Source organism: Anopheles nili, chromosome 3 (genome assembly GCF_943737925.1).
Source record: "Anopheles nili chromosome 3, idAnoNiliSN_F5_01, whole genome shotgun sequence".
In the NCBI taxonomy this organism is placed as follows: domain Eukaryota; kingdom Metazoa; phylum Arthropoda; class Insecta; order Diptera; family Culicidae; genus Anopheles; species Anopheles nili.
This window is the reverse complement of record NC_071292.1, coordinates 54,701,995-54,728,043: the sequence shown is the minus strand read 5'-3', so window position 1 is coordinate 54,728,043 and position 26,049 is coordinate 54,701,995. Positions and strand designations below refer to the sequence as shown.

Below are 26,049 nucleotides of genomic sequence, written 5' to 3'. Positions count from 1 at the left end.
TTATGCTCGAAAACTATGGCGTAGTTCATGATTAAAACATCTTACTTTTTTAATGCCTTGTTGGCTTTCTGCTAGCTTCGTTCGAGAAAACAAACTTACTTTGGACAAGCTTCACATTTTTAACGGAATTATCTTGCCGTATTTTGACCCATATCGCATTTTAATTTGCTTGACACGATGATCCTTTTACCAACGTTACGTGGTGCAGCAGATTTTGATGGATTTGAAAAATAAACTACAATTTTTAAGTTATTTACAATATTTTAGGCTAATGTTATTGCAAACCGCCGGCGATACCAAATGTAGCTATTTATTCACTAGTGCATTTCTGACAATCAGCTGAAAAGGTGAAATGTCATTCAAATTTCGCTGTTGTTTAGTTACGTACGACTGGTCTGTATTGCGAACGGTTTACGAAAAGAAAACGAAACGTCTCCTCATCCAAGCTTACGAACAGATATCATTAGAAACAAACTCGAAAACAACGCTGCATTGATCGTCCCATTTGAATTCACGTGCTGTTAATGCCGTTGTACAAACAAGTGATGTAAGTTCGTATTATTTGCAACCTGTGATTGGTGGGCTTTTTTATTTTTGGAATAAAGAGGAGCTGTATGCAAACTGGACGGGCGAGCCTTCTCCTTGTCCCTTTTCTTAGCGCTTTCGCGTTTTGCTTAGATCCCCAACCATCGCGTGCGTATTAAGGCCTGTGTTTATTTTTAAGTCCGCACCAATTAAAAAAAACACCGCATACTAACCACCGTCCATGGGTCCGTCCATCTGTCGTTTCGATGATAATTTTGTACTGTCGTCGAATTGTTTTACACTAAAAGAGTCATAACAGCAAATTTATTTGTTTTCCCCGTCGTGTTTCATAGCTCGATACCAACGAATCCTCAAAACAGTACATACAAATGGCAACCAAAAGGAAACCAACACCATCTGCCCCCGGAGCAGGAAATGCTGCTCGCCCCCAGATGAACTTCCGGCAAGGGTTAAACGATACGGCTGCTCGCAGCGAAGCAAAGGGCACCAGACCGACCGCCACACCGACCTCGATTAGGGAAGTGCTCACGATGATGGTTCTGCACGTATGCAAAAAGATCATCTTCTTCGACACCGGTCTTAAGGTGGCACTGTACTTAGGTTCTTTGTTCATCGTGTCGTTAATCGGTGACTTTCTGCCCTACCCAAAGACCTACTTAGCGCGTACGGATAATCTTTTTAACGTTTACTTCGTCAAGCTGGGCTGGGCGTGGACGTTACTTTTTTCCTTTCCCTATCTGGCCATGACATCGGTCACCCTCTGTTGCGGGAACAATCAACGTCTTTTGCGGAATCACCTTCCCCGGTTGGGGATAGCGACCGTGTGCTGGTTTGTGTGGACCAAACTGTTCAACGTTATCGAGGCTAGCTATGGCCGTTGCAGTACACGCGGGTTCGATGCTAAAACGGCTTGCCTTAAAGCGGGCCACTTGTGGAATGGATTCGACATTTCTGGCCACGCGTTCATTCTCATCTACTCTAGCTTGGTGTTAATGGAGGAAGCACGGCCCATCATCGGATGGGAGGGCATCAAGGATCTACTGCGCAACGAGGAACACAATCGCAGTAATAACGACAACTCGCAAACTTCTAATCCCCTCAAAGGGCTCAAAGACGAAGATTTAAAAGCACTTAAATACTTCTACAACAGATTCACTCCCACCATTCGGTTGCTCTTTATCGGTATGACCATGTTACAACTGCTTTGGGACGTTATGCTTGTTGGGACAATGCTCTATCATCATCGAATGGTGGAAAAGGTTCTGAGTGGAATCATCGCCGTTGTGACATGGTTTGTCACGTACCGTGCCTGGTATCCGATTCCGACCGTTTTACCCGACCCCGTCGGTAAAGGTCTTTTCAATTATCAATCCATTGTTAAGCCGGAAATAGGACTACGTCGAAGGAACAGTCTTCTGCAGCCCGGTTCGTCCTCGGCAGCCGGTGCAAACCCGAACGGAGCTGGCAGTAGTAAAGAAATTCCCAAATTCATGGGAATGCCACTGTATGCAGCCCGACAACCTGTCTATCCCTCTGCGACGGCCACAAACACCGGTACGGGGGCATCTTCATTAGAAGGCAGTGGACAGCCAGGATCGTTTGTAAGTAGCCATCTGTTTAGCTCGCGCATAGGCTCTAGCGGAGGCATTAGTAGTGGTGGTAGTAACTATAGCAACGCCGATTTTAATCATCCTTCGTACGCTCGCTATCGTAGTCGCTTTGAGCGGTACGAATCGTAGTGTGATTCTTTGTTTAATTTTAAGTGCCTTTGGTGTTTCAGCAAGTGCACAATCTGGGTTTAATGTGTAAATTGTAAAAAAAAGCACAGCATGTTATGGAAGAATTGAAAGCTTTTAATTCTAAAGGAAACATTAAAAAGGACTGCTGCTGTGTGATCCTATAAGATGTGAGGTGTGTAAAGGTTTCGGTCCTACATGATAAGCTTACTTACAAATTAACATTTAAATTTAGGTGATAGAGATGAACACTATCCCGCATTTTATATTTTGTACAGTTTGTTAAGACACGTGGAAGCATTCGCTCTCCTTACTTCTTTTTTCCCATTTATTTGCATATCCAACGTGTATTGGTTCAATTTCAGATCTAACGAAGAGCAACTCGGCTTCCTAGGTGTCTTCTAAAACTGCCTATCCCAAAGATAAGGAAGTAAAAGTGCATCAACAATAACGTGACACATGCAAACCTACGGAAATAGTAGGCGATCTTTGCTAATGCGTCGAAAGGATGATTAATGTCTCAAAAACAAGAGCACGTGAATTTCGCTACACTTTTCGTGTACAACATAAAAGCTAATCAATTAACAAACACGACATACTAAAAACCCTTTTTGTTAGACTTAGAGTTGGCACAAATTGGTCGATATAATATCTTAATTAAGGGTAAAGAAGATCCACATCTTCTAACAACACAAGTTTTAAACTGAAAAGGAAGATTAATCTAGCCAACTTCAGAAAAGGTTAAAGGTTTTAGTTCAGATTTATGTATTCCTTCCCGCATTGCGTCTTTGGTGTTTTGTGACATTTATGTTTTAGGCAAGTTGTTAATAATGTCTGTCGGTTCCATAATTTCGTTCTTTTTCTATAGTTTATGTTATTAATTTTAGATGATCGTTTACTTCCAATTGTTATGTTTCGTTATAAAACAAATATAAATAGGACATTTGCTAAATTGATTGTCTTTTTCTTTATTAGTGTTGTAATTACTTGCTTGGAATACGCTTTAAATCCAGACTCAAAAATTTTGTTTAATACTAGCTGATGGGTATCAAAATCAAATCAACGCTTCAGTAATGTGGAACTAATCAGAACGGAAGATACAGCCGCCAATCCTGCTTTGTACATCGGGGGTGTATTTATCCAGACCGTGCGTAAAATCGATACCTTCGACGGTAGCACACTTTGGAAAGATCCCCGTTCACAAGCTTTTGCAAAGTACCGCTCTACTTGCGGTCTCTTGAGCTCACCCCAGTAGCGGTCAGCCAACCCTAGCACATACAATCGATATAACAGCGTGCCGAGTCCGATGTCGACAACGGTGAACGAGTCCGTACCGCACAACCAGCATTGTTCGATATCGATAGTAGTGAGGTACTTTTCGACCTCGGTCAAGAACTCGTCTAGCGCCTCCAAAAGCTTGCAAAAATACTCCTCACCTGCGATGATGCTTCGTTTGCGCTCATGGAAATCCGCTTTTTTTAACAGACCCTCGGCAAAAGCAGGATAGTCCGATGCGTACGAGCGCAACCGTTGGGACAGTGTTTCCTCGCGCGCGAGTATGGTTTGGCGAACGGGGAGCACGAACGGAAACTTTGGGCTGGCCGTGTGCTGCGTGTGAAGGAACGATCCGATTGTGATTATACCGATCGGCAACCTTTCGATTGTCTGCCGAAATCCGACTACTTGTTTATCCACTCCAATGGGCACGCGCAAAGATTTACCTAGGTATGTAAGACAATACAGCGTCGCGTGCCATGAACTACTTTCCTCGGTATATTGGACTGGACTGTTTACTCACTTTTCGGAAAATTTTCTTCAAAATAGTCTAGTATACGGGCAGATCCAGGCACGATCAGAAGACCGTTCTGCAATACTGGAAGTTCAGCGCGCGGGTTTAGTTCGAGGAACCATTCCGAAAGGTGCTCATCATTTGTGACATCTATCTCGTACTTGGTGAATCGGATCCCTTTCTCATGCAGTGCCTGCAATACCTAGAGCAAAGCACGCCAGTGGAAAGATGATGATTATGATTAGTGATTAACGGTCTGACAAACCGTACAAAACTAGACATGCTATAGCAAACGAGCAAGCGGATTTAAACTGCGTTATCTCAAATTTACTGTGTAAACATCGTATATAACAAAAAAATTCAAAGCTCTTGAATAGGATAGTACATTAGATAAAACCTACTTCCCCAACCCTTCTGTGGGCGGTGATGCGTTACCGATCCGATTCATCCCTCAAATGTGACGTGGACCACATGACCAACAGGTGCACACTTACACAAATGTTAGGCAGTTAGCGATCTTGCCAAAGTAATATGTACCTAGCATAGCTGAATATGGCTGCCGTTTTGCTTAACTTATGTGTGAATGCAGAAGAAATTTCAAAAAATTAAAATATGTGTATAATATCGATGATCTCAAATAGTGCATATTTTGCACGCATAAAAGGTTGCCATATTTTGACACGTTCAAATTCACATCTCTACCTTATATTAAACTACAAAACGTTCCTATAGCTGATAAAATTCCATTTTCGTACGATGTTCAGAAGAAATGGATTGAAGTATCGATCGATCGTCCGAACGGAAAGTCGCTTACTATCGTTACGCAACAGTAATTTCGTTGATCGATCGTTACACTGTTACTGCTGGATGTGATAATTGCAAACGTAAATCAAAGTTCATAGTTCCACGGAATGATTGATGGCTATAAATTTGTTTATGCCCTTTTTGGCAATATAAGGAATATACATTTGGTCACTATTCTTGTAAGAAAAAAAGAAACACTTAAACTGCAACGCTAAAAAAATGGAAATTGATACTTACTTTTTGACAATAATAGCTATACTGATTGCAGTACAATATCAACCCATCGCCGCCGTTCGCTATACTCGGCCGTTTGAATCGTTTCTCAGACATTTCGATCCGTAAAATTAACGCACTGCTGCTTTAAGTTGCTGAAGTACCGTGTTCTACAATTGGTAAACGCGCCACAGCTGAAAGGTAACGTTTAGCTGCGTTAACACTTTGCACGCGCGCCGATCACATGCTTTTGCATCTTCGTCATACAATCGTTGATCACCTGGATAGTCGCCACCGAAAGCTCCCGGAGGACGAGCGATAGGCGAGATGGATGGATACACAGATGCGCTCGGTGTGATAAGAAGTTATTCGCGAGTACAATCCGTGCTAACTGCCATCTGATTACCATGCGCTTGAGCCACTCACTGACCGGCTAATGTGCTTGTCTCTCCGTAAATATTGCCACGTTCGTGTATGCGTATAGCGTTTCCGGCTGTTGCTTTATAGATCTTTTTACTCTCAGAAAATGTGACTTGTAATGTTTTTGTTTGAAACGACTACGTATCATCCTCCCTCTTTTCATTTCGTTAAAATCTGACTACATCCCATATTTTTGTCGATCGTCACACAATGGGTTTTGGTATGCTTTAATTTTAACGACAATCGAACCAAATTTTCCAACCACACTCAAGTGAAAGGTAATATATATATATATATATATATATATATATATATATATATATATATATATATATATATATATATATATGTATATATATATATATATATATATATATATATATATATATATATATATATATATATATATATATATATATATATATATATATTTATATAAAGAAAAAATAAATACGTCAAACATATCTGCAGAAAACTGGGTATAATTTAAGTGGGCTCGATTTACCTATCATATGTATTAGGGTCCCAGAGAAAAGCAAAAAGGAGTAGCTTTTACATACGTAGCGTTTAATACAATTAGAAACCATTATATGTAATTGCTATATATTATACGTTTACTCTTATCTTTCATGCACTAACTTTTCAGAGCAACTCTAGACGCAAAATTCTGGAAAACCGACATGATCCATCGGGCTGAAGAAAATTTGATCCTGTAACATTGCAGAATGGAAACATGCCGCATTTCGATTATCAGCAGTTTTTGAATAAATTATTAATAACATTCGCAGCTATAACGACAAAGCGACACTTGTTTTTACTGAAAAATTTCATTATGGATTCAGAATAAAAATAAAACTGATAAAATAGATTTCGGTACATTATATTAAAAATCATTCCTTTCAGTATAATATTCTTATTGCATCTTTATAGAGGGCCTCTATTGCAAATACGACTGAGCTTAAGATAAAAACAGCACTATATTAATATTTATTCGAACAATCTGCGATTCTGTCGACTAAGAAAAGCATTTTCCTGTGTAATACTATTCATGTCTATTTCAACTACAAATAGGAGTGCCTCGTGTGCGTTACTACACCGCAAGCCATTTTACATGGGCGCAAATTAACAAATCCTGTTTGTATTCTATTTTACAGAACACAAAAATCGTTCTTTCAACAGCGTATTGTTGTCCTGTTATCTTTGCTGGCCGGAAATCGTTCGGCAAAAATGTGCGTATGTCGTAAAGCATTTATGATAAAAATTCGCTCATGATCGCTCATTGCATCTCTAGCATGTTCTAAGTCTAATATTTTAAATCCGCATTGTTGTTCATCACCATCTGATTGGCAATCTAAATCGAGAGCTATTTACAATTAAGCAATGGAGCCAATTGCTGGCCTCTATTACCTATTTAAATTTTAACTTAACGATTTGAAAATTAGGATACTTTTCAACCACAGAATAGCTGCATCATTTTAGTACAACTTAGTGAGTGAAAAGTACATATATTTTATGTAAATTCTCCTTAAATATAACATCGCTTGATGGAAATTAATATCTCCCCTTTAAAATAATTTAAATTAAGGAAAAATCTTAAACAAAAGCGAATGAGAAGTAAACAAGTTTAAAATTAAAGAAAAACCCTAAAACATCTATAATTTCAACAAACTTATTGTACCATGCAGAGAGGTATAAACTAGTCTTATCTACCTTATTTTCACGTAGAAGTATTTTCTTTTCTATCCATTCTGCAAATAGTTGTACAGAATGGAAGTGGTACAAGACTACGCCGTTGGACTTACGTTTGCAGCGACGACTGTCGTTGCCGTTGTTGTTAGCACGATGTCAGCAGCAGAGCCCACAGCAGACTCGTGATCGATGAGATGCTCGCGGAAATGCTTGATCTTTTGAACGAAGAACGACTCTAAGCTTTCGGCACACCGGAAGAACGGAGACTCTTTCGGGTTGTAATATCGACAATTGTCAAATATCTTGGTCATGTCACCAATAAACTCGGACAATGTTTGGTAGATCTTGTTATCAATTTTACCTTCAATTTTTTGCAAATCTGAGGAAATAAAAAAGTGAGTTCTGAAGTATTCAACAAAATAATCGTCACGATTTAACTCACCCATCGGTTCTTTTATCACACGATAGTAATCAGGTGCCTCATTCGGGTCAACCGGTTCCATGAATGGCCAGGCGCTTTTGTGTTGCTGGAAATAGAAAACACAAATATAAAAATCTAGCACAACGTTTGTATGCTACGAACAATCACCTGTATCTGCTTGATTAGCTTCTTAAGATTTTCAAATTCCTTGGGACTAAGTGTTTTCATGTTGGCGAAATTGATCGAATTGTTCATATGGCAGTTAGGACAGCTGTATTCATCGATATTATTAGCCTCGCATTGCAATATGCCAACGCATCGCCCATGAAACCAATCCTGACACTTGTCACAGCAGATGTAAAACCTAGAGGAGCAATAAAACATGTTCACACTGATATCTACATCTGAGACACATAGGCTTTCTAAGTAAGAGCCGTCAATCAACATCACTTACTGAGATTCGTCATACGGTTGTCTGCAAAGACAGTACAATTCCTGTGTATCTCGGGCATGCTTACACTCACTACAGATGTACTCCGTGATTTTTTTCGATTCTGCCTCACTAATCCCAACGCAATCGCCATGGAACCAGTTGTTACATAGATCACAACCGACATAAAATCTAAAAAAAATGTATTTTTTATTGATTTGAATAATGCTTCTCATACCGAATATACCCGCTACTGCACTTACTTCGAATCGTCATAAGGCGTCTGGCAAATGCAATGCGTTTGAGCTTTGTTATTTTTCTTCGTATTGCGTCTGGTTTGACCGCGACTGCCCGATGCTCGATTGCCAGGTGCTTTCGATGCTGCAGGTGAGGAATGTTTTTGGCCCCGTTTACTACTAGCAACTGTAACAGATGCACCACTTCCACCAGTAGGTTCTTTCCCGGCACTAGCATTGCCAGCAGCAGCGATTGTTCTGTAATTTAAAATTATGCTAAGTGAAATGGTTGTTGTTAACTTTACAATGTAGTTTCCACCACATACCTTCTTCTCGTAGTAGTAGTTACGGTCGATGCAGAGGAACTCTTATCCGTCGCATGCTTCAGGCTACCACGACCGGGCGGCGACAGCATTTCATTTCCATCGTGTCCGTCCGTATTAGACACAGCCGCCTCGACCGTAGATGATTGAAGCATATTGGTGTTTTGTTCCTGCTGGAGAACTAAGGAGGTGGATGCTGTCGTACCTGCCGCGGCGACCACCCCTCCTCCTCCTGCCGCTGACGCCGCCCGGATATTCATGGTGCTAGAAGCCGACTGCAGCTCGACGGAGAGTTCCTTTTGTATTTGTACCTGCAATTCCTTTTCGAGATGAGATCGTTTCTTGAGAATATCTTTCTTTAACTGTTCCTTGTGACGATTCAATTGTGCCTAGCGCAAAAGAACAATCACACACAGAAATAAGGATTTTATTTTCGTTCTTGTTGTGTGCACTCGCTGCTGGTTTACAAAAAGCTAGCGAGCCAATAACAATAATAATAACTATAATAAAAATATAACAAAGGTGATAAAAAGTCCAGATAATAACATATAAAAAGGAAAATTAGAAAAACCAATAACGAGGACCAATATTACCAAAATCACCGCAACAATGAGAATTTAGAACGAAAATAATGCAATTCAAAATTAAACGGGCTGGAAAAGGGAGGGCAGCTAATTGATACAATGGGAAAAAGAATACATGTGATAAACGTAGCTCCTAGAAAAGATACACGATGCAAAACTAACGGAATTTTCAAGCTTCAGATGAACCACCTATTGCATTTTAAACATACCTGCGATTTGATTTGACGAGGGCTTTGCTGCGGGGAATTTGTGGTGCTTGCAGAGACAGAAGCAGCAGCGACATCAACAAGAGGCGTTTCCCCGCTTATTGATTGTGGCATGGCTATGGTTTGCTTTCGTTTATCGACATTTCTGTGTCGACCGGATGAAAGAGATTCCAACTTGTTGTCTGTTGATATATGACATGCGTTTGGAACAGCTGTCGGTGAAGATTTCGTCGACGTAGTTGTTGGCGATTCATGCAACTGGTGACTAGAGCCCGGTGTACGTTTTCTACTCGGCGAACTGATATGAGCTGCTTCGTTGTTGGACAGCTTCCTTTCCCTGCTGCCAACACTGCTGGCAGTTGGGCTTGTCACAGTTGCACCAGTGGCGGATGTTGCGCTTTTTGAAGGTCGAGACCGTTTCGGAGTCTCCATTTGCCATTCTTCATCATCTTCCTCGCCGCGTGGTGTAGTACGCTTTCTAATCCGGCTGTTGTTACTATGCGATTCATTTCGGGTACCAGTCATATTGCTATAATTATGCTGCAATGCAATTGTTCGATCGGTACGATCTTCTGGTTTTGTCTGCTTCTCGTGATAGCGTTGTAAGTTCAACAACTTTTCCTCTATCTCTGGGGTGTTTCCTTGTTTGCGAGCATTATTTATCACTATGCAGATAATCAAAGCAGTTAGTATTATTTTTAAAATATTTTACGAAAAATCTTAAATTTTAATCCACAACAATGGAGCATAAAGGAGTTTTAAGTACTTACATTGTTGAATGTAATCCGGTGTAACAACGAAAGAATCCTTTCCTTCATTTCCCTCTTGCCCTTCCAATGCTTTTGTTTCATTTGCCACATCCTTTAATAGTCTGGCTGTATCCTCAGAAGGTTCCGTTTCTGCTTCCATTGTTTTCTGTTCCTGCAACTTTTGTTGTTGCTGTTGCTTATTCAGATTATTGCTTACCTTTTGTATTAGTTCCTTTTTAACTAAAGGATTTATCAACGACGCATTATTAGCACCATTTATGATAATATTGGATATGATGCGAGGCTTCCCGTCATCGACGCTCGAGTTATTGTTGTTAGATCCGGTTATAATTGGCACGGCAGTTGCAAGAGAGACACTCGCGTTATCTTCTATCGCAACCGATTCAATCATTGGTTCCGCGACATTATCCTGTTGTTGCTTACAGAAAAATAAAATAAACACAAATGCACGACCACGAGTGATGAACGGTGATGTTCAACGACACAATGGTCGAACGACGAATCGATTATTAATAACACATTCAAAATTTCATTGATATTGAACCCCGTGGCGCTTATTGATCGCAAACAATTTTGTTCATCTACAAACCAATCTTACATCCATTAAAAAACGAGTACAATTATTCAAATGAAAGAACTGAAACTAAAAACCGTGATGATTGAGCTGTATATGATAAAAAAGATTTTTCTTTCAGAAGATCATTCCACGCCGCAACACTCCACCGACCTCCGACCAATATTTAAAAAAAACACTGACATATTTTAGTACAAAATACAGCAGGATAAATGTGACGGTGGTAAGCTTCTACCAGCTTAGCATCAACACATATAACTTGACGTTTTGTTACTACTTATTTAAGCAATCTGCGAACTCGATCGTCATTACTCTCGCACGGAATAAATATTTCAACTAAGGACAAAGGACAAAGTGCGGAAAATGAAAGGTATACAAAATACAGAAAGGTAGCCACAGCTTTGCCAATTAGAATCAACGTACACACTTCTCTAACGATCCTAATACACTGATAATAATTTTCTGTATCATTCAGTTCCATTCGATCAAGGCAAGTTATGTCTTGGCTTTATCCCTATTTTCTAAAATCTCAACAGCATGTTTCCCGTCAAAATTGCTTTAATACATGTTCGTTGAAAAAAGATTCTTCTTTTCATTTATTTATCGCTTACGGAAAATTTACCACATTTCAAAGAAAAGTTTATCACAAACGATACGTTACGTTTTGTTGCAAATTGTGTGCACATTGTAAGTCTTGAAAAACTAAAACATATTACCAAAAAATAATAAAATAACAAACTATATAAAAACAATTACAACTAACTCGCCTAGTGTTTTTTGTGACTATCGCGATTCACAAGAACAATCCACACCCAACGATAAAGCAAAATAATAGTGCCTAGAAAAAATTCAAATGCAGAAGCCATAAACCGATACAAATCGATCCATTGGCAGCTAATTTTCTATAGTCCTTGTCTATAAGATTAAATCTTAACCCTAATTAAATCGAAACCCATCTCGAAAATCTTATCTTATCTAGCTCAATGCTAACGAACGATTGTGGTCAGAGATCGATGGAATGCAGGCCCTTAGCCCTTAGCCTTAAACGGGAAAATTTCTTCGTATCGAAAAATTCACTTCCTAAATTGTAACCGTTAATTAATTGAACTATTTTTTTGCGATCAAAAAGCGAGCACACGGACACGCACACAGGGAGAGAGGAAGGGAAAGATTTTAAAAGATCATACATGGAATTAAGCTTTTGCCCAGTGTTTTCTTCCTTTTTAATAAGAAATTAATTAGGTTACAAAAATAAAATAGAAGTAATGACATGGCAATTAAACAAAAAAAATTAAATAATGAATGAAAACAAAAAAAACTATGAATGTAAAACAAAATGATAATTAAATCATCTTTGAAACCTTCAATTAAAACAAAAGCAATGGAAACAATTCCGTTATAGTTTATGATTTGTTGTAATAAAACATCACATTGTTTGGTTCTGCCTATTTAAAGTTATTTAAACATTATAAGTAGTAAGACGATAAAACAGGCTGAACCTGAACATTTCCGGACAAAAAGGCATAAGGATAAAGTAACAATCAGGAACAGTGTGCGATCTGAACGATATCATCTGAGACAAAAACCCTGCCCGCCAACATTTGATTACACTTTAAATTATGTTGCACTGTAGGGCAAACGCTATTATTTCTACACCACATTGACTACATTTTACCGATATTTACGTTTCAATAGCCGCCTCACATTAATTTTCCTTTTATATCGATAAAGCGCTTTGTTAAAACTAAGAACACAAAGACTACTTTACTAGTCGCAGCATGTGGCTTCCTTTCTTCGCTTGGCTACCCTCTTTCCGCTCATTATAATTCATGTACATTATGTTGATCATTGTATGGCTCGGAGACCGGTGTGCAGCGTAATAGTTTTAAAAAAGAAACAACACAAAATTTTACATTTCCAACATCTACGAAGCGCAAATTAGTTAGCAATAGATAAGAGCGCATAATAGGAAATGAAATGTTACTTTCGGCAATATCGATTTCTTTGTGTAGATGATTTGCAATACACGCACACACCGGAACATATTTATGTAAAATTAAAATATATTTTAATCTTGCTAGATTTATTCTTGTCCTTTATTGATTAGTATTTTTGTGTCGTTTTCTGTTCCACTTACGTATTCCTAATTTGGAATCATATCATAAACACCATAATCATTTGTTTTTCTACTGTTCTGCTTTAACCTTAATTAAGAAATAGTTCCACGTAATCTTTAACTGGTAGCTATTTTTTACATAGTGATTCTAAAAACTTCTTTACAAGTTTTAGTTGCATTATTCTCATAGTCATCAAAATTGCCGATTCTTAATCATATCTATTCGTAGCGTACGAAATGTATTGCATATATTGAAACAATATTGATGTAGTTTCATGATTACTAAATAATTCTTTAAATAGTGTTGTAGATACAGAGGAGAAGGAGATACTTGTTATAGTTCTATTGTTACGTTCTGGTATTTAGTCGAATACAAATAAAGCATATAGTAAGAGCAGCTCAAAACACTTTTTCTTTAAAAAATTAAGTGATTTATGCAGATTCTAAAGAACAAAATATTTTTTCGATTATTCATTCGCTTTCAAATGATACAATTACAAATAAATATCAAAGGATAATATAATTGCTCAAGTGCCATTTTAAGCTAAAATAGATATCTTAAAAGATTTTGTTTAATACCATGGCGGATTAAAATAAGAAAAATTATGTATTTGACACAACAAAATATCGACTTATGGATGGCCAAAATATTTTCATTTCATAAACAAAATTGATTTTAGAACTGATGATACACGCTACATCATCCGTCAAACCTAAAAAAAAGAAACCGATTCTCAAGAAATTGCATATTTAAAATGGATTGCTCTTCTTACAAACCATTAAAATCAGATTCAGTATTACAAACAGCAAAAAACTTTTTGAAGGATAATTTTTAATTTTGCCTTGCAAACAAGGACTTCTGAAGAAATGAGCAGTAAAAGAAACATAATAAAATAAAATATCGCCTTTAATCCTTTCAAAGATTAATGTTTTTTTTTCAATAACAAATATTCAAACTGAGCTTCAAATCAGCTAAACCTTTAAATAACTAGAAATAAATATATAAAATAACTACAAATTGTATAAATTATTTTATTTATAAATTCAAAACCTTGCATCATTCAGTCGTAGATAAAAGAATGGGAATTTTTCGATTTTAATCAACAATGGACTTGGGATTAAAATGACAACTGAAGGCCTGCTATAAACTTGTAAACGGAACTAGCAATACTTTCACTTTAAAGATGATATAAACCATCAAGAAGAGAATATGGAGAATAATGTTTTTAAAGGATTTAATTTTCCTTACACATAAATCTTTCCTTGGTGTACCATTGTGGCTGCTTTTGGTTTTAGCGCAGAGCTTGTAATACTTTAAATCTTATAGATTGCTCACTTGATGCAAATGTGCGTGAATGTTTCATACAAACGAAACATAAATTCAGCATTACTTTGGTTATTTGAGTCATCGCAACAGTTGTGAAATGGGCACTATGTTTACAGATGGAGCTAACGTCGGAAAAAGATTACCCACAGATTCGAAGAAATAAATGGGAAATCTGCAAGCTAACAGAGAACTAGATCTTATTTACAAATAGAATTCATACATTGGATTATGCTAGCCAAATCTATCTTTTGTTATCTGTGGAGCAATTGAGCATCAATCTCTATAACAATCGATAATAAATCCATTGCATGTTATTGAAATTTACTTAGTTAAGATAATAGAATGATGGATTAAGGGCAGATTGATATACTACAAACTAACAAAAAGCAAAATACTACATGTTTGTTCGTTAATTTATAAAGGCGATATTTTTGAAGATAGCGCAGAAAAAACTCTGCTAAATTGAACAAGATTGCACATCAGTTGATAAACCAAATATAAAAAAGAGGTCATTCAAATGTTTATATAATGTAACGACATAAAAGTCAGGTAAAATCATATTTTAAAATCAATTGATTGTTTATGCTGTCGTATTAGCGGTTACAAAAAAAGTGAGAAAATAGTTATCAACTTTATGAAAAATGTATTTTGTTTGTTATCTCGTTCAATTATAAATTGAAGCGTTAAAAATTTAAATAACCTGTACTTCCTTCCTGGTTCATAGCTACTACAAAAGAAGTGGATGTGAGGATAAATGCAACCAAAAATTGTCATTAATTTATATCACACTAAACCAGAGAAATGTAAATAATGGTAATTAAAATTACAGAATTATGATAATAGCTACTGGCATGTTTAGAGCAGGTATGTCTAGTTGATATCATAAGGAAAAAATTGAGGATATATTTTTTTCCATCACAAACAAGCGACGATAAAAAGTAAATAAGTATAAAATGATCGTAATTTATATGATCCTTCATTGCTCCACTATACAATTTTTTTGTCCAGTCGTACAATACAGAGAAAAGCGCAATGCTGATGTTAGATGTCGGATTGCGTCTAATAACATAGGTTTTATAGAAGTTTAACATATCTGATAAATAACAGCTGATTTTACAGTTTTTAAATCAGCAATTTGTTCGCTACAGCTTCTCTGGTTTTATTGCTTTAATAACACCATGAAATAGTCTTTTTGGTCGCAGTAGTAAATGTTTTCATTACAACCGAATCGTTAGGTGCTCAAATATAATTGTGTCCTTCCAATAACATATAAATGTCTTATTCATACAAGTAGTATTTATTATCCTTGCAAAAAACATTAGCATTAGTGTCATCTATCAATTTGTCATGTTTTGTTTTCATATTTACACGCCTTTGAAAAATGTCGATGATGCACTTCGGATTTTTAACGACAGGAATGTGTAGGAAAAAAATGCCAACCCAAACTAGCCAACAAAAAGGCAAACTAACTGCAACGGCAATGCACTGGAATGTGCGTTATAATAATTTTAACAGTGTACAATACAATATTTTCCACAAAAAAACTAAATCATAGGTCTGACCAAGACATTGGTGTAGTTAAGTGAAATTGTGATGATGTTTTTCTCCTTACATTATACAATGCAATCAATACGATTCGTAACAAAGATAAATTGAAAACCAGTCTTTTTTAACGATCGTATCGTCAAGAATCGAGCCAAACTACATTCTCATGTCGTTTTTTATCTAGTGTAGGTGACGTACAAATATACCTCATGGGAAAGAGGGAAACAAGAATTCCTGAATTTTATCATTGCAACTTGGTTAATTTAATTTAAAGTCATAAAGTCTAACAGAACATACTGTGCATGTAATCATTTATATAAAACGTACACCCTTCCTATAGTTTCTTTTAATTCGCAATGTTTGTAGAACTTTTTGTCTTCATGATTATAATTGTATTGATTAAGTCCAACAAACAGAACAAGGTTGGCAGGCAGGGCGAAATTTACAACGAACAAGTTGCAAAAAATCTAAAGAGTAAACTCGGATTGAAATGCAATGAAACCCTTATGTATACCTACAAATCTGTGAAATGTACAGACATGCGCTCTTCTTTCCAACAGTAGTCATGCTTCCGATAAGGTTTACTTAACCAATAGCTTTCTTTTCTTATAGTGTTTAACTCAACACTGTGGATAACTCAAAATTAGGTTTTGGTTACGAGTGGTATACATGGATGGGCAGGTGAGAGAGCATAAAATGATAGGATGTAGGGCCTTTTTGTAGCCTAAAAATGACTTACTTGATGATGAATCTGTATAGGTGCCCCGCTATCATGTTTAATTTGCACCGGTGTCAGAGGAGGAGGATGGCTGGCAGCAGCACTAGCGTTCGCTATAGAGTTCTGAGCTGGTTGAATTGCGAGATAGATCTTTGTTGGACCAATCACACCTTGCCGACCGTTTGATTCTTGGGCTAACATATTGAATAATAAGGAAAAGCAATGAAAACGAAATAATTATAATTGAAGCCTAAAGTATTGTACTGTTGGGTTCATACATCCATGTATTTAATAAAAAAAAATTCAAAAAAAATCTCTTGTATGAACTACCAAATATACTGTACACAAATGCGAAGAAATTACTAAACGAATAGTTTTGGATGAACACGATTAAGAAGGACTAAGAGAAAAATATAATATATTGGCTAAATCAAATATAATCTGTGCCTTAAAATCAAATGAAAAGTTTAATTTCTTACCTTTTAGTAACTGTTGCTTGACTTGATGCTGCACTAAAGCGGACTGTTGTGGAGTGAAGTCACTGCCTTGCAATCCTTGCAATACAATTCTTGGTCCTTGACCGGTTTGCACGACTTGCGCTGTAACACACTTGATAACCGTTCCAGGCGGTTGACCTTGCAGCAGCGACTGTTCCACTGAGTTACTAATTTGCTGTTGCTGTTGGATGACCGCATTGTTAATGTTTGTCGTCGTTTGTAACACCTGTTGCACTGCTACACCAGCAGGTTGGAGAATTGGTTGTTGCTGAATAATTTGCTGTTGTTGTTGTTGTTGTAATTGTTGCTGTTGAGCCTGGGTTGGATCAGTTAAGTTACCCACGGGAATAATTTGGGCCGTTCCGTTCGGTTGTGATTTGATATGTGCAACAATATGCGCTTGATTATTACCGATTGGTCGCAACAGTACTTGTTGCCCACTCACATTAGCCAGCTGTAGTTTTCCATTCGAAAGTTGCTGGGCCAAGCTTTGTGCTTGACTAACAACCGTCGGTTGCTGTTGTTGAGGTGATGTGGTAACGGTTTGAATGCCTGCCGGCTGTTGAATTTGAAACTGGATTTGCTGTGTTTGCTGCGGCTGCTGTTGAGACTGTATAGTTGTTGTAGCAACTGTTGGTTGAGCGGCAGTGACGATTTGCTGCACTTTTTGGATTTGCTGCATCGTTCCTGTCGCTGTTAATTGCCCTCCTCCCGACATAGACACAACAGCAGGTTGTGTTTGAATTTGTATTGGGGTATTGCTTACGAGTTTTTGACCGCTATTTAAAATTATCCGTTGGCCACCAATCATTATTTGTTGACCAGGGGTAGCAACTATTTGCTGCACCATTTTCTGTCCCCCATGATTAAATATAATCTGTTGTGGAGTTCCTCCTGCGCTGGTAGTGTTTTGAATCAGGATCTGCTTAGCAACCGTAGGTTGACCAGGAGTTGTTGCAAGTAGAACTTTTTGCGTTGGCATTGGCGATTGCGCCGTTCCCGTGGCTGCTGCGGCGGCAGCTGCTGCAGCCGTCGGTTCAACGATTACTTTCTGACCTCCTTGAGGCTGGGTACCCTGAAGCAATTGCTGTAAGTTAGATTGCGTAACAACCTTTTGAACCGGGGTGGTTGTGGTTAACAACTGATGGCCACTACTAGTAATAACCTTTTGTAACGTGTTCTGGTTGTTGATAAGTATCTTCTGCGGAGTCGTGGAAACAAGCTGCTGCACAGTTTGGCCAACGGTCGAGGAGCTTGGAGTTTGTACCTTAATCAAGAAATATTTGTAAAAATAGAACAGCAGAATGAAATTAATGACACTACGTCATAATACATCTATAACACTGTAATTATTAAGTTTATGGCCATCAATTACCTTTTGAAGGATTTGTCTTTGTACAACCTGTTTTACGGGTTGAGATAATACTCCGGTTGGGGTTGTTGTTGCATTACGCATCAAAACTCCTTTGTTTAAAATGTGCTGCGTAGGGGTTGAAGAAGCTACGCCGTCACCACTGGTGACCGTCGATGATGCAGTTGAATTGGTCGTCGCGGGTGTAGCGCCCATTTTAACAATTTTTTGTCCAATTTTGGTAATCATTTGCTTGGGTGCTGCGAAGCGCGAGAATAAATTTTTGAGCATTATTCAATGTTTACTGTTGTTTTTTCTCTTTCTGTTCGAGCTGACTACTTACAGTTGGGATTGTTACTAAGTACATGTAGTTTACCATCCGGAGTTTGAATCAGTTGTTGTCCGGGATTCAATCCACGTACGCTAACCTTCCCATCAGGTCCACGAATTATTTGAACTTTTTGTGGGCCATCCGGCTTCGATGTACCTGCTGCATGCGTCGCTGTGCTTGTCGATGATGTCGTGACATTTTGCTGTATGATCTTTGTGGTTCCGTCAGGATTTTTCACCAAAATTTTACGTTGAATGATTCCAGCACCTTTTGGAGTACTTACTGCTTCTGCAAAAAAAATCAAAATTAGTATATACCATTTTTAATGCGAATAAACCACAGCATTACCCTGTTTCAACTCCAGTGCTCTCTTTTGATTATGTGCCGCTCGCTGTAAGCGCAATTGTTGCTCCATTTTTTCATTAATTTCTTCACGCGATGCTTTGCTGTTGATAGCGGAGCCTGCCTTTGTTAATCCTCCGGCAGGTGACGATACCGAAGAAGGATCGTTGTTTCGATTACTGATAGGTAATTTGCCCGTGCTGTTACGTGTCACTGGTTGCGCAGATGCCGCAGCAAGCTTTTCCTGTTTTTCACCATAAAGCTTGATCTCCCATAGTTCCAGCTTGTCCTCGTCGATCCATTCTTCTGAAACCTGTGGTTCGGTGTGTTGTGGTGATTCTGCACGCTTTCGTTTGCGTAACCCGGAACGAATTGATTGAACCTCTGGAATATGAAAATAGGGTGTCGTATGTAGTTTTTTTTTCAATTAGTCAATCTAATTTATACCTCGTATAGTTTTCGGAAGCTCAAGCGGTATAACCACCTTCCTGCGCAGATATTGCAGCCTCTCATTGAACATTCCAATATGCTTATGGCGTAGTAGCTCCAACGACATAATTTCTGATTCGGTAGTGACTTGATGCTTTCCGTCAGCTGTGAGCGGTTTCATCGCCATGTCATCCCACCTCAGGCAAGTCCATAGAATGCGCAGTTGTAATCCTACTGCTGCCAGTGACGAAAGGTTAACACTTCGATACAGCCAACAAGTCTTAAACAACGGTCTAGAACATGGGTACGGCCAAACGGATGAATTTGTTTTTGCCAAGTGATGGAAACCGGCCACTTGCAACCGACCACCATGCTTTGCTAGTTTTAACAATTCTCCGCGAGGCAAGACCATTATAGACGATACACCAACTTTTTTAGTGCGGAAATAATTGACAACAGGATATCGAGGCTTTCCATTGCCCAAAACAGGTATCCTTGTCTCGGTTTTTGGTTTTCCTTCGACGGATCCACTCGCTACCATTACCGCTGGAGGAAGCGTTTTCTTAAGATAAATTTTTCCTCTCGTGTTGTTGACAGAATAGACACGCATGCTACCGTCTGGAGCAGCTTCTTTTTCTTCTGCGTCCTCTTTCTTTATGCTTCTAGAAGGTAATGCAAATCGCCGATTGGGTTTCATCGGGATCATAAGATGGAGTTTCTTCTCTTGTTCTTCTTCCTGCTTCGGTTTGATACATCCTGTGTCGACGATATCTTTATTTTCACACACCACCGTATTTTCGTTTGATTTTACAGCTGTCCTCGATCGTCCACGACCGCGAGTAACGCGTGTACTGTTGTCCCCATTCGAAACATCCGAAGAAAACGAATTAGAATTCTCATTTACCGGTACGCTTGCAGACGTCTCGCCATCATCAACATCCATCGGTTTAGTATCAGCTACTGTTGTCGTCGTGGTTTCATCGAGTAAAGCGCAACTGCTATCACCGGCATTAACTTCAGTGCTACAGACAACTTCTTCTTTAACTACATCTTCACATTCCATCATGGACGCTGAAGATAAAGGGTTAGGCTCCACTTTTATTGCACCATCAAGAGAATCCGTTTGTTTTGTGGTAACGTTGGCTGTAAGCCTGTTAAGCAGCTCCTCATTGAAGTCTACCATTGTACGCTTCGAACGCTCCAAGTCTTCATTTAATGATTTGAATACATTAACTGAGAAATTAGTAAGCAAGTTATCAAAACTTTCCTTTTTTACTTCCGTTAGTTTCTGCTCCAAAATGGACTTTGAAGGCGTTGTTGTTGCCGCTGTTGCTCCCGCCGTGTTGGATGGCAAGGTACTACTATGCTGAATCTCCAACACCTGCAGCTGCTTAAGCATACTGAACAGTTTTGCTTTCAAGGCAATTTTCTGGCGACACAACGGAGAAAAACATTCTTTTAAAGGGAATGAGGAAAAGTTTGTATCACTGGTTGTTCTGCACTCAGCCGAATAACATCTAGACTGCGTTGACATACGATTTACATAATAATATTTTACACGCAATTCTTGCACCTGACTAGCCAGATTTTGCAACTTTTCGCTATACTGACGATTACGTAGATGCTGCTGGTACGCAGTCAAATGGGGTTTTGTGTTGGAGCTACCAACTTGCGTTCCCGTGCCACGACTGTTGACGATTCGATGTAGCTGTTTCTCAATGCATTCGCTGGCTGGAAGCACTCGCACTGTTATAATTGTGGTATTGCTCGAAGTTTCCGATTTAGAAACCACGGATGGTTCATCGCCTAAACCCTCGTCCTGCCGCTCTTTGGTTAGCTTAATGCGTTGTTCTTCGGCCTCTCGCAAGTTAGTGCGTCGTTGTAGCAACCCATCTAACAAAGGACATTTTCTACCCACCTTTGGGTACAGTAAACGACCCTGTGGCGTAGCCAATGCACGTGAGACATCAATCTCTGCACTATACTCTTGCGGAACCTTGAATGTTTTGATAAGATTCAACTTCTGCAGTAACTTTTCGTTCAAAGAGTCAATATCAGTTAAAAAATCAACCGCCGGTGATAGATGTCTTTGCTCCTTTTCTTTGCCTTCACAGCGAAGATATGCCTCATATGAACGGAACTCTAGTTTTTGTAATTTTTGTTCCCCCGTTTCGGGTACTACCACGGGAAGCACAATATACGCAGCCTCATTCAGCATTCGCCCGGGAACCATTTTCTTTCGCCGCCCGTTACCCATCCATATCCAATCCCATTGTCCGTGGATTCGATATTCTTCTCCTTTCTGCTTCCAAACTTGGTGCTTTAAACCAAGCGAATACTTCACAAAGTTAACTGCCGTTCGATTTCGTTCTTCTTCATCATCACGCTCACGTTTCTCTCGTTTCTCTAGTTTCTTCTTTTCTTCTCGTTCAGCCAATGTTATGCGATACATTTTTGTGTGGCCAAGTTGCTCATGCCATACGCTGGCAAACACGACTCCTCTCAAGCAAGATTGTAAAATGCACATAGCTCGTGCAAACTCTGCCGGGCGTGTGCATACGCCGATCGCATTGATCCACACTTTCCGTAGCCTACCCCAGTTGTGATGCATGAACGGAGTCGAAAGCGCTTGTTCTAGTGCAAGTAAAGTTTGCCGAATGGTAGTAATAATTTGCTGCTGACTCGCGTATAATCCACCTCCCAGCCATTTGAATTCCGAAACTGTCGTCAGTGAGAATTTATGCGATAAATGTCGTTTTTTGTCGCGTTCCTCATTGCGCTGTGGTTTGTTCAGTGCTATAGGATGGACGGCGTACTGATTGACATAATTTTTATATCCATTCTCCATCCCCAACTTGAAGAAGAGCGTTCCGTTAGACAATTGTGTTACTTTCTGACGAGTTAACCGATCGATCCCGTCCGATGTTGAGCTTGCCGTCCCGGAACTTGAAGCTTCATCTTTTGAACTTTTCTTTTTTAATTCATCCAAATTAAAAGTCCTTGGGGTAAGTGAACCTGTTTTGGATCGAGTAACGTGTTTACTACCACCACCATTAAGATGCTGTCCTCCTGTAACGTTTTGATCATCGTCGTCCTTGAGAATTGTTTCATCTGCCTGTTGCTTTTCCTTATTAGTGCCTTCTTCACCTCCGTTCTCACCGGACAGCCTCTTCCTATCCTGCTCTTGATCTCTTTCATCATCTTCACCTTCAACGTGTGACGGCAGACTTTCTTTGTCATGCTCATCAAAATGACCAAGCAGCAACTTCTCAATGCGTTGATTGTCTACGTCGATGTAAGATTTTTTTCCCGCTTTGTGTTGATTTGTTAATGTTTCAGTAAGCGTCATTTGTCGCACGATGTCGTCACGATATTTCTGATTTAATTCGTAGTATAACTCAGCCTCATATTCTTCAGCATCGAGTTTCGATAACAGTAGCTCAAATTGTTTCACCGTACTGAAGTACCACACCTGAGATGCGTCCTCATTCTCGACGAAGAGTCGTCGTACTACGAACCAATATTTGCGCCCATGTCGATCGTATCCTAGCATTTCTTGACGTGACAACATGCCTTGTTTTTCCTGTGTCGAGATACAGTCCATCACGCCAGATACTTTATGCGATTTGCACAGATTGCATTGCCAGTCTTCCTTTGGCACGTCTTCTAACGGTGGTTCGACGCAATCCAGATGGAACACTGCAGGACATGTTTCACAGCACAACAGCTCTCCTACCCGATGGCACACTCGACAATGGTCATCGTAGCGTATCGCTTCCTGCATTACATCATCCCGTACTTGTGATGTTACAAGGAACTGATCAGTTAAAAATTGTAATACATATAAGCGATCATCTGCCGGAACATACGGGTACTCTGTTGAAGTTAAAATCCTTAATACACCTTGATCCAAAGCTGGATCGCTTTCTATGTAGCTTCGCAATACTTCCGGCCAAGTAATGGAATCGATCAGATACAGTGCTATGTTAACGCTGTCCTTCTGATCAAGTGGACCGAAATGTGTCTGTTGAGAATCTTCTTCGCGCAATATTGCTTTTAATAGCATAATGTGTAGTTCAGTGAGCAAAGCGCTCTGCTCGTCGCTCCAAATGGCCGCGCAAAAGTCTTCGAAACGAAACGGCGATAATCGAACTTGATGACGAAACCTCCGGATAATTTCGTATATAGACGTGCACTTGAGCACAATGTTCGTAGGCACTAGAAGATCTTTTGAGGATTCCGGAAGTTCCAGCAGTGTTACTTCGCGGTCCTGTAACCAGATCGGATCTGGACTCGGATCTTTTAAACAAATTGCTCCGTTGATTCCAGGACCTCCACTCGAACTGGTCATTGAGAAATCACTGTCCGTATCATGAACAAGGCTTTCGTCCGAATCACTGGGTGAGCGCAAGTAATCATCATCGAGATCGCTTTTGTCACTGTCGTCTCCGAAGTCGGACCCATAATGATATTCTGACTCGTGGTATGAATAGGCTGGTAAAAATGTAAACAAATTCGTAAGATAAAACAATATTCCATAATTATCAACGTCAATAATAATTAACATCATTTTTACAAATACAAAGCGATATATCTCATTATTATAACTTTCACAAGTATTACACGTTTTGTTAATAGAGGATTTATTTAGAAATTCTGCTATCATCAAAAAATAGACAAGCATCATCTTTGGATATGAGAGATCGCTATATCGTGATTTTTAAGAAGAATTTAACAACCATTAGAAAAGTAAACAGCATTTTCTTTAAAAATGGCTGTTTTTTTTTCGACACTCATATGTTCCTAGAAAATGGTACACCAATATCAAAAGATTGTGATACCAGAATTGTAATAAACTGGAATGGACCCAAAAAATAAAATAGATCACAATCGTAACACATAATTATGAGGCATATAATGATTTGATAATGAATTTTAGTCTTATTTGGAATGGAACATATAGGATAGGCAATAAAAACCATTTGATTTACCAAAACTTTAACTGCTTTTAATATTAAATATGCATTTTATACTTAAGAGTTTTTAACCTTTTAAAATAAAAATATATTTAACTTTTTATAAAAAAAATTATGCACAATAAATGTAAGCTCTTGCGTCCCAGGTCTTTTAATCCCGGGTCGCAGTTCCGATAGAAAATTCATAATAAATAAAAATTTAAAATTTCGTTCAGTATGAGTGTGATCGTATTAGCTCATCGGTAATCTGACTTCGCAATCATGAAAGATTGCTATAAAAATAGCGCATTCAATAATTCTGTATAAACCGTATGCAATTAAACTCTATCAAATAAAGTTGTTAAACTAACGAATATAGCTAGACATAAAAATTCTAACCAATCACAACCCATTAAAATCCTTAAATATTCGGCTTAGTGACTAACTTAATAATCACAAATGGATAAAGTTTTGGCGCCTAAAATGAGAAGAAGCTGAAGAGAGAATTACATCAAAACAACACACCCTTTTCCCCATTGGACAAGCTTGTGGAAGTTCTTCTTTCCCCTACCACTTCCCTTCACATTTAAGCGTCCCTACGATCAACTGTCAAAAAGGTTCGTAGTACGATGGGAACCAAAAAATGGAGGGAAAACGAACACACGCATGTACACCGACTGACACCATCAACAACAACAAAGTATCAACGTGATTTAGAAACCAACCAAGCTTTAATACCGGTCATACTTTGGATGGCAAATTATGCAAGTATGATATTGAACATGATGCACGGGTACGTACCTTTCCTAGTAGACGAATTATGATGTCCACCTCGTCCCCGGCCGCTCGGACGACCACGAGTAGTAGATTTTCTACCTCTGGTGCTCTTAGCTGCCGGTGTCCGTCGCGAAGAAGGTCGGCTTTCTTCACTTCCGTGTGGAGAAGAGGCACGGGAAGTAGAAGGAGTACAGCCGCCATCCTGTGCATCCTTGCATAAATATTTAGGTTTTTTCATTAGATGATACTGAAACTTTTTCGGTCTATCCATGGTGGCTGTTTTTGGCGGCCGACCTCTCCGTTTACCAACGGAGGCGCTTCCGCTTGCTCCATTGGCTTGCCGACCAGTCATTGTGATTTATTCCGTAGCAACTTGCTACGATTTTCTATCATAAAATATCAACGGCTTGTTAGGTGACTTCTTTGATTATTTCTTCATTTACACCGAATCAAAGCGTTCATAGCTCAAAATGCTCTAGCAACATGAAACACTTATTAAACTGAGCACTGTTGAACGCCAGAGTGAAGCCGATTGGATAACCGTTTTGTTACACAGAAGTTGATCTATGCTTCTTATAAGCCCCTGTAGTATTACAGCCCACCGTACATGGTATAACCTCCTGTAAAAAAAAATAAAAAGCAAAACATATGACACATGAATATTTGAGACTTCGTCGTACACGACGTATATTAATTATGAAAGTATATTTCAATTTTTCAAGTACAACGAATTTTCACAAACAAGTTATTTGGAAGCTAAACTGTACTGTGCTTAGGCGTATAGTACTTCGCTATACGCGGCCTATTTAAAAACACAATATTCGGGACATCAGTCTCAACTATGCAAAGGTGTTGAAACTGTTTCAAAAGCATAACAGCCTATTTCTTTACACTTCTCACAACTAACTGATATATCCGTT

The 26,049-nt window shown here is 38.8% G+C and overlaps 3 protein-coding genes across 4 annotated transcripts; 1 reads left to right on the top strand and 2 right to left on the bottom strand.

Moving 5' to 3' along the window:
* Window positions 1-413: 413 nt before the first annotated feature.
* LOC128727319 (acyl-coenzyme A diphosphatase FITM2) lies at window positions 414-6,472 on the top strand. Of its 2 annotated transcripts, XM_053821215.1 has the most exons (3): window positions 414-547; window positions 879-2,147; window positions 6,155-6,472. In XM_053821215.1, exons 2-3 carry the CDS (start codon window positions 915-917, stop codon window positions 6,203-6,205), a joined length of 1,284 nt encoding a protein of 427 aa, XP_053677190.1. In that variant the 5' UTR covers window positions 414-547; window positions 879-914; the 3' UTR covers window positions 6,206-6,472. The 2 variants fall into 2 exon arrangements, with proteins under 2 accessions (XP_053677190.1, XP_053677189.1); XM_053821214.1 differs by lacking the exon at window positions 6,155-6,472 and having other exon boundaries at window positions 879-2,285.
* Window positions 3,245-5,205, bottom strand: LOC128727320 (ganglioside-induced differentiation-associated protein 1). The gene is made up of 3 exons (XM_053821216.1): window positions 5,113-5,205; window positions 4,081-4,273; window positions 3,245-4,003 (listed from the first exon to the last, which is right to left on the bottom strand). The coding sequence occupies exons 1-3, from the start codon at window positions 5,203-5,205 to the stop codon at window positions 3,342-3,344; spliced, it is 948 nt and encodes a 315-aa protein (XP_053677191.1). The 3' UTR covers window positions 3,245-3,341.
* A 730-nt stretch (window positions 6,473-7,202) lies between the features above and the next one.
* LOC128727460 (nucleosome-remodeling factor subunit NURF301) lies at window positions 7,203-25,481 on the bottom strand. Its single transcript, XM_053821376.1, has 15 exons — window positions 25,154-25,481; window positions 19,416-23,891; window positions 18,975-19,352; window positions 18,639-18,914; window positions 18,320-18,555; window positions 16,927-18,211; window positions 16,469-16,641; window positions 10,168-10,576; window positions 9,401-10,062; window positions 8,611-8,996; window positions 8,312-8,542; window positions 8,073-8,240; window positions 7,787-7,982; window positions 7,640-7,724; window positions 7,203-7,576 (listed from the first exon to the last, which is right to left on the bottom strand). The coding sequence occupies exons 1-15, from the start codon at window positions 25,479-25,481 to the stop codon at window positions 7,293-7,295; spliced, it is 9,573 nt and encodes a 3,190-aa protein (XP_053677351.1). The 3' UTR covers window positions 7,203-7,292.
* Between the last annotated feature and the right edge of the window lie 568 nt (window positions 25,482-26,049).

Bases quoted from the DNA above. Each gene is read 5' to 3' on its own strand.
- LOC128727319 (XM_053821214.1), top strand. From the start codon at position 915: ATGGCAACCAAAAGGAAACCAACACCATCTGCCCCCGGAGCAGGAAAT.
- LOC128727320 (XM_053821216.1), bottom strand. From the start codon at position 5,205: ATGTCTGAGAAACGATTCAAACGGCCGAGTATAGCGAACGGCGGCGAT. The intron at 4,274-5,112 runs GTAAGTATCAAT...GCTTTGCTCTAG, and splicing joins ATAGCTATTATTGTCAAAAA to GTATTGCAGGCACTGCATGA. The intron at 4,004-4,080 runs GTGAGTAAACAG...TTACATACCTAG, and splicing joins TGAAGAAAATTTTCCGAAAA to GTAAATCTTTGCGCGTGCCC.
- LOC128727460 (XM_053821376.1), bottom strand. From the start codon at position 25,481: ATGACTGGTCGGCAAGCCAATGGAGCAAGCGGAAGCGCCTCCGTTGGT. The intron at 23,892-25,153 runs GTACGTACCCGT...CATTTTTACCAG, and splicing joins TAATTCGTCTACTAGGAAAG to CCTATTCATACCACGAGTCA. The intron at 8,543-8,610 runs GTATGTGGTGGA...TTTAAATTACAG, and splicing joins ACTACTACTACGAGAAGAAG to AACAATCGCTGCTGCTGGCA.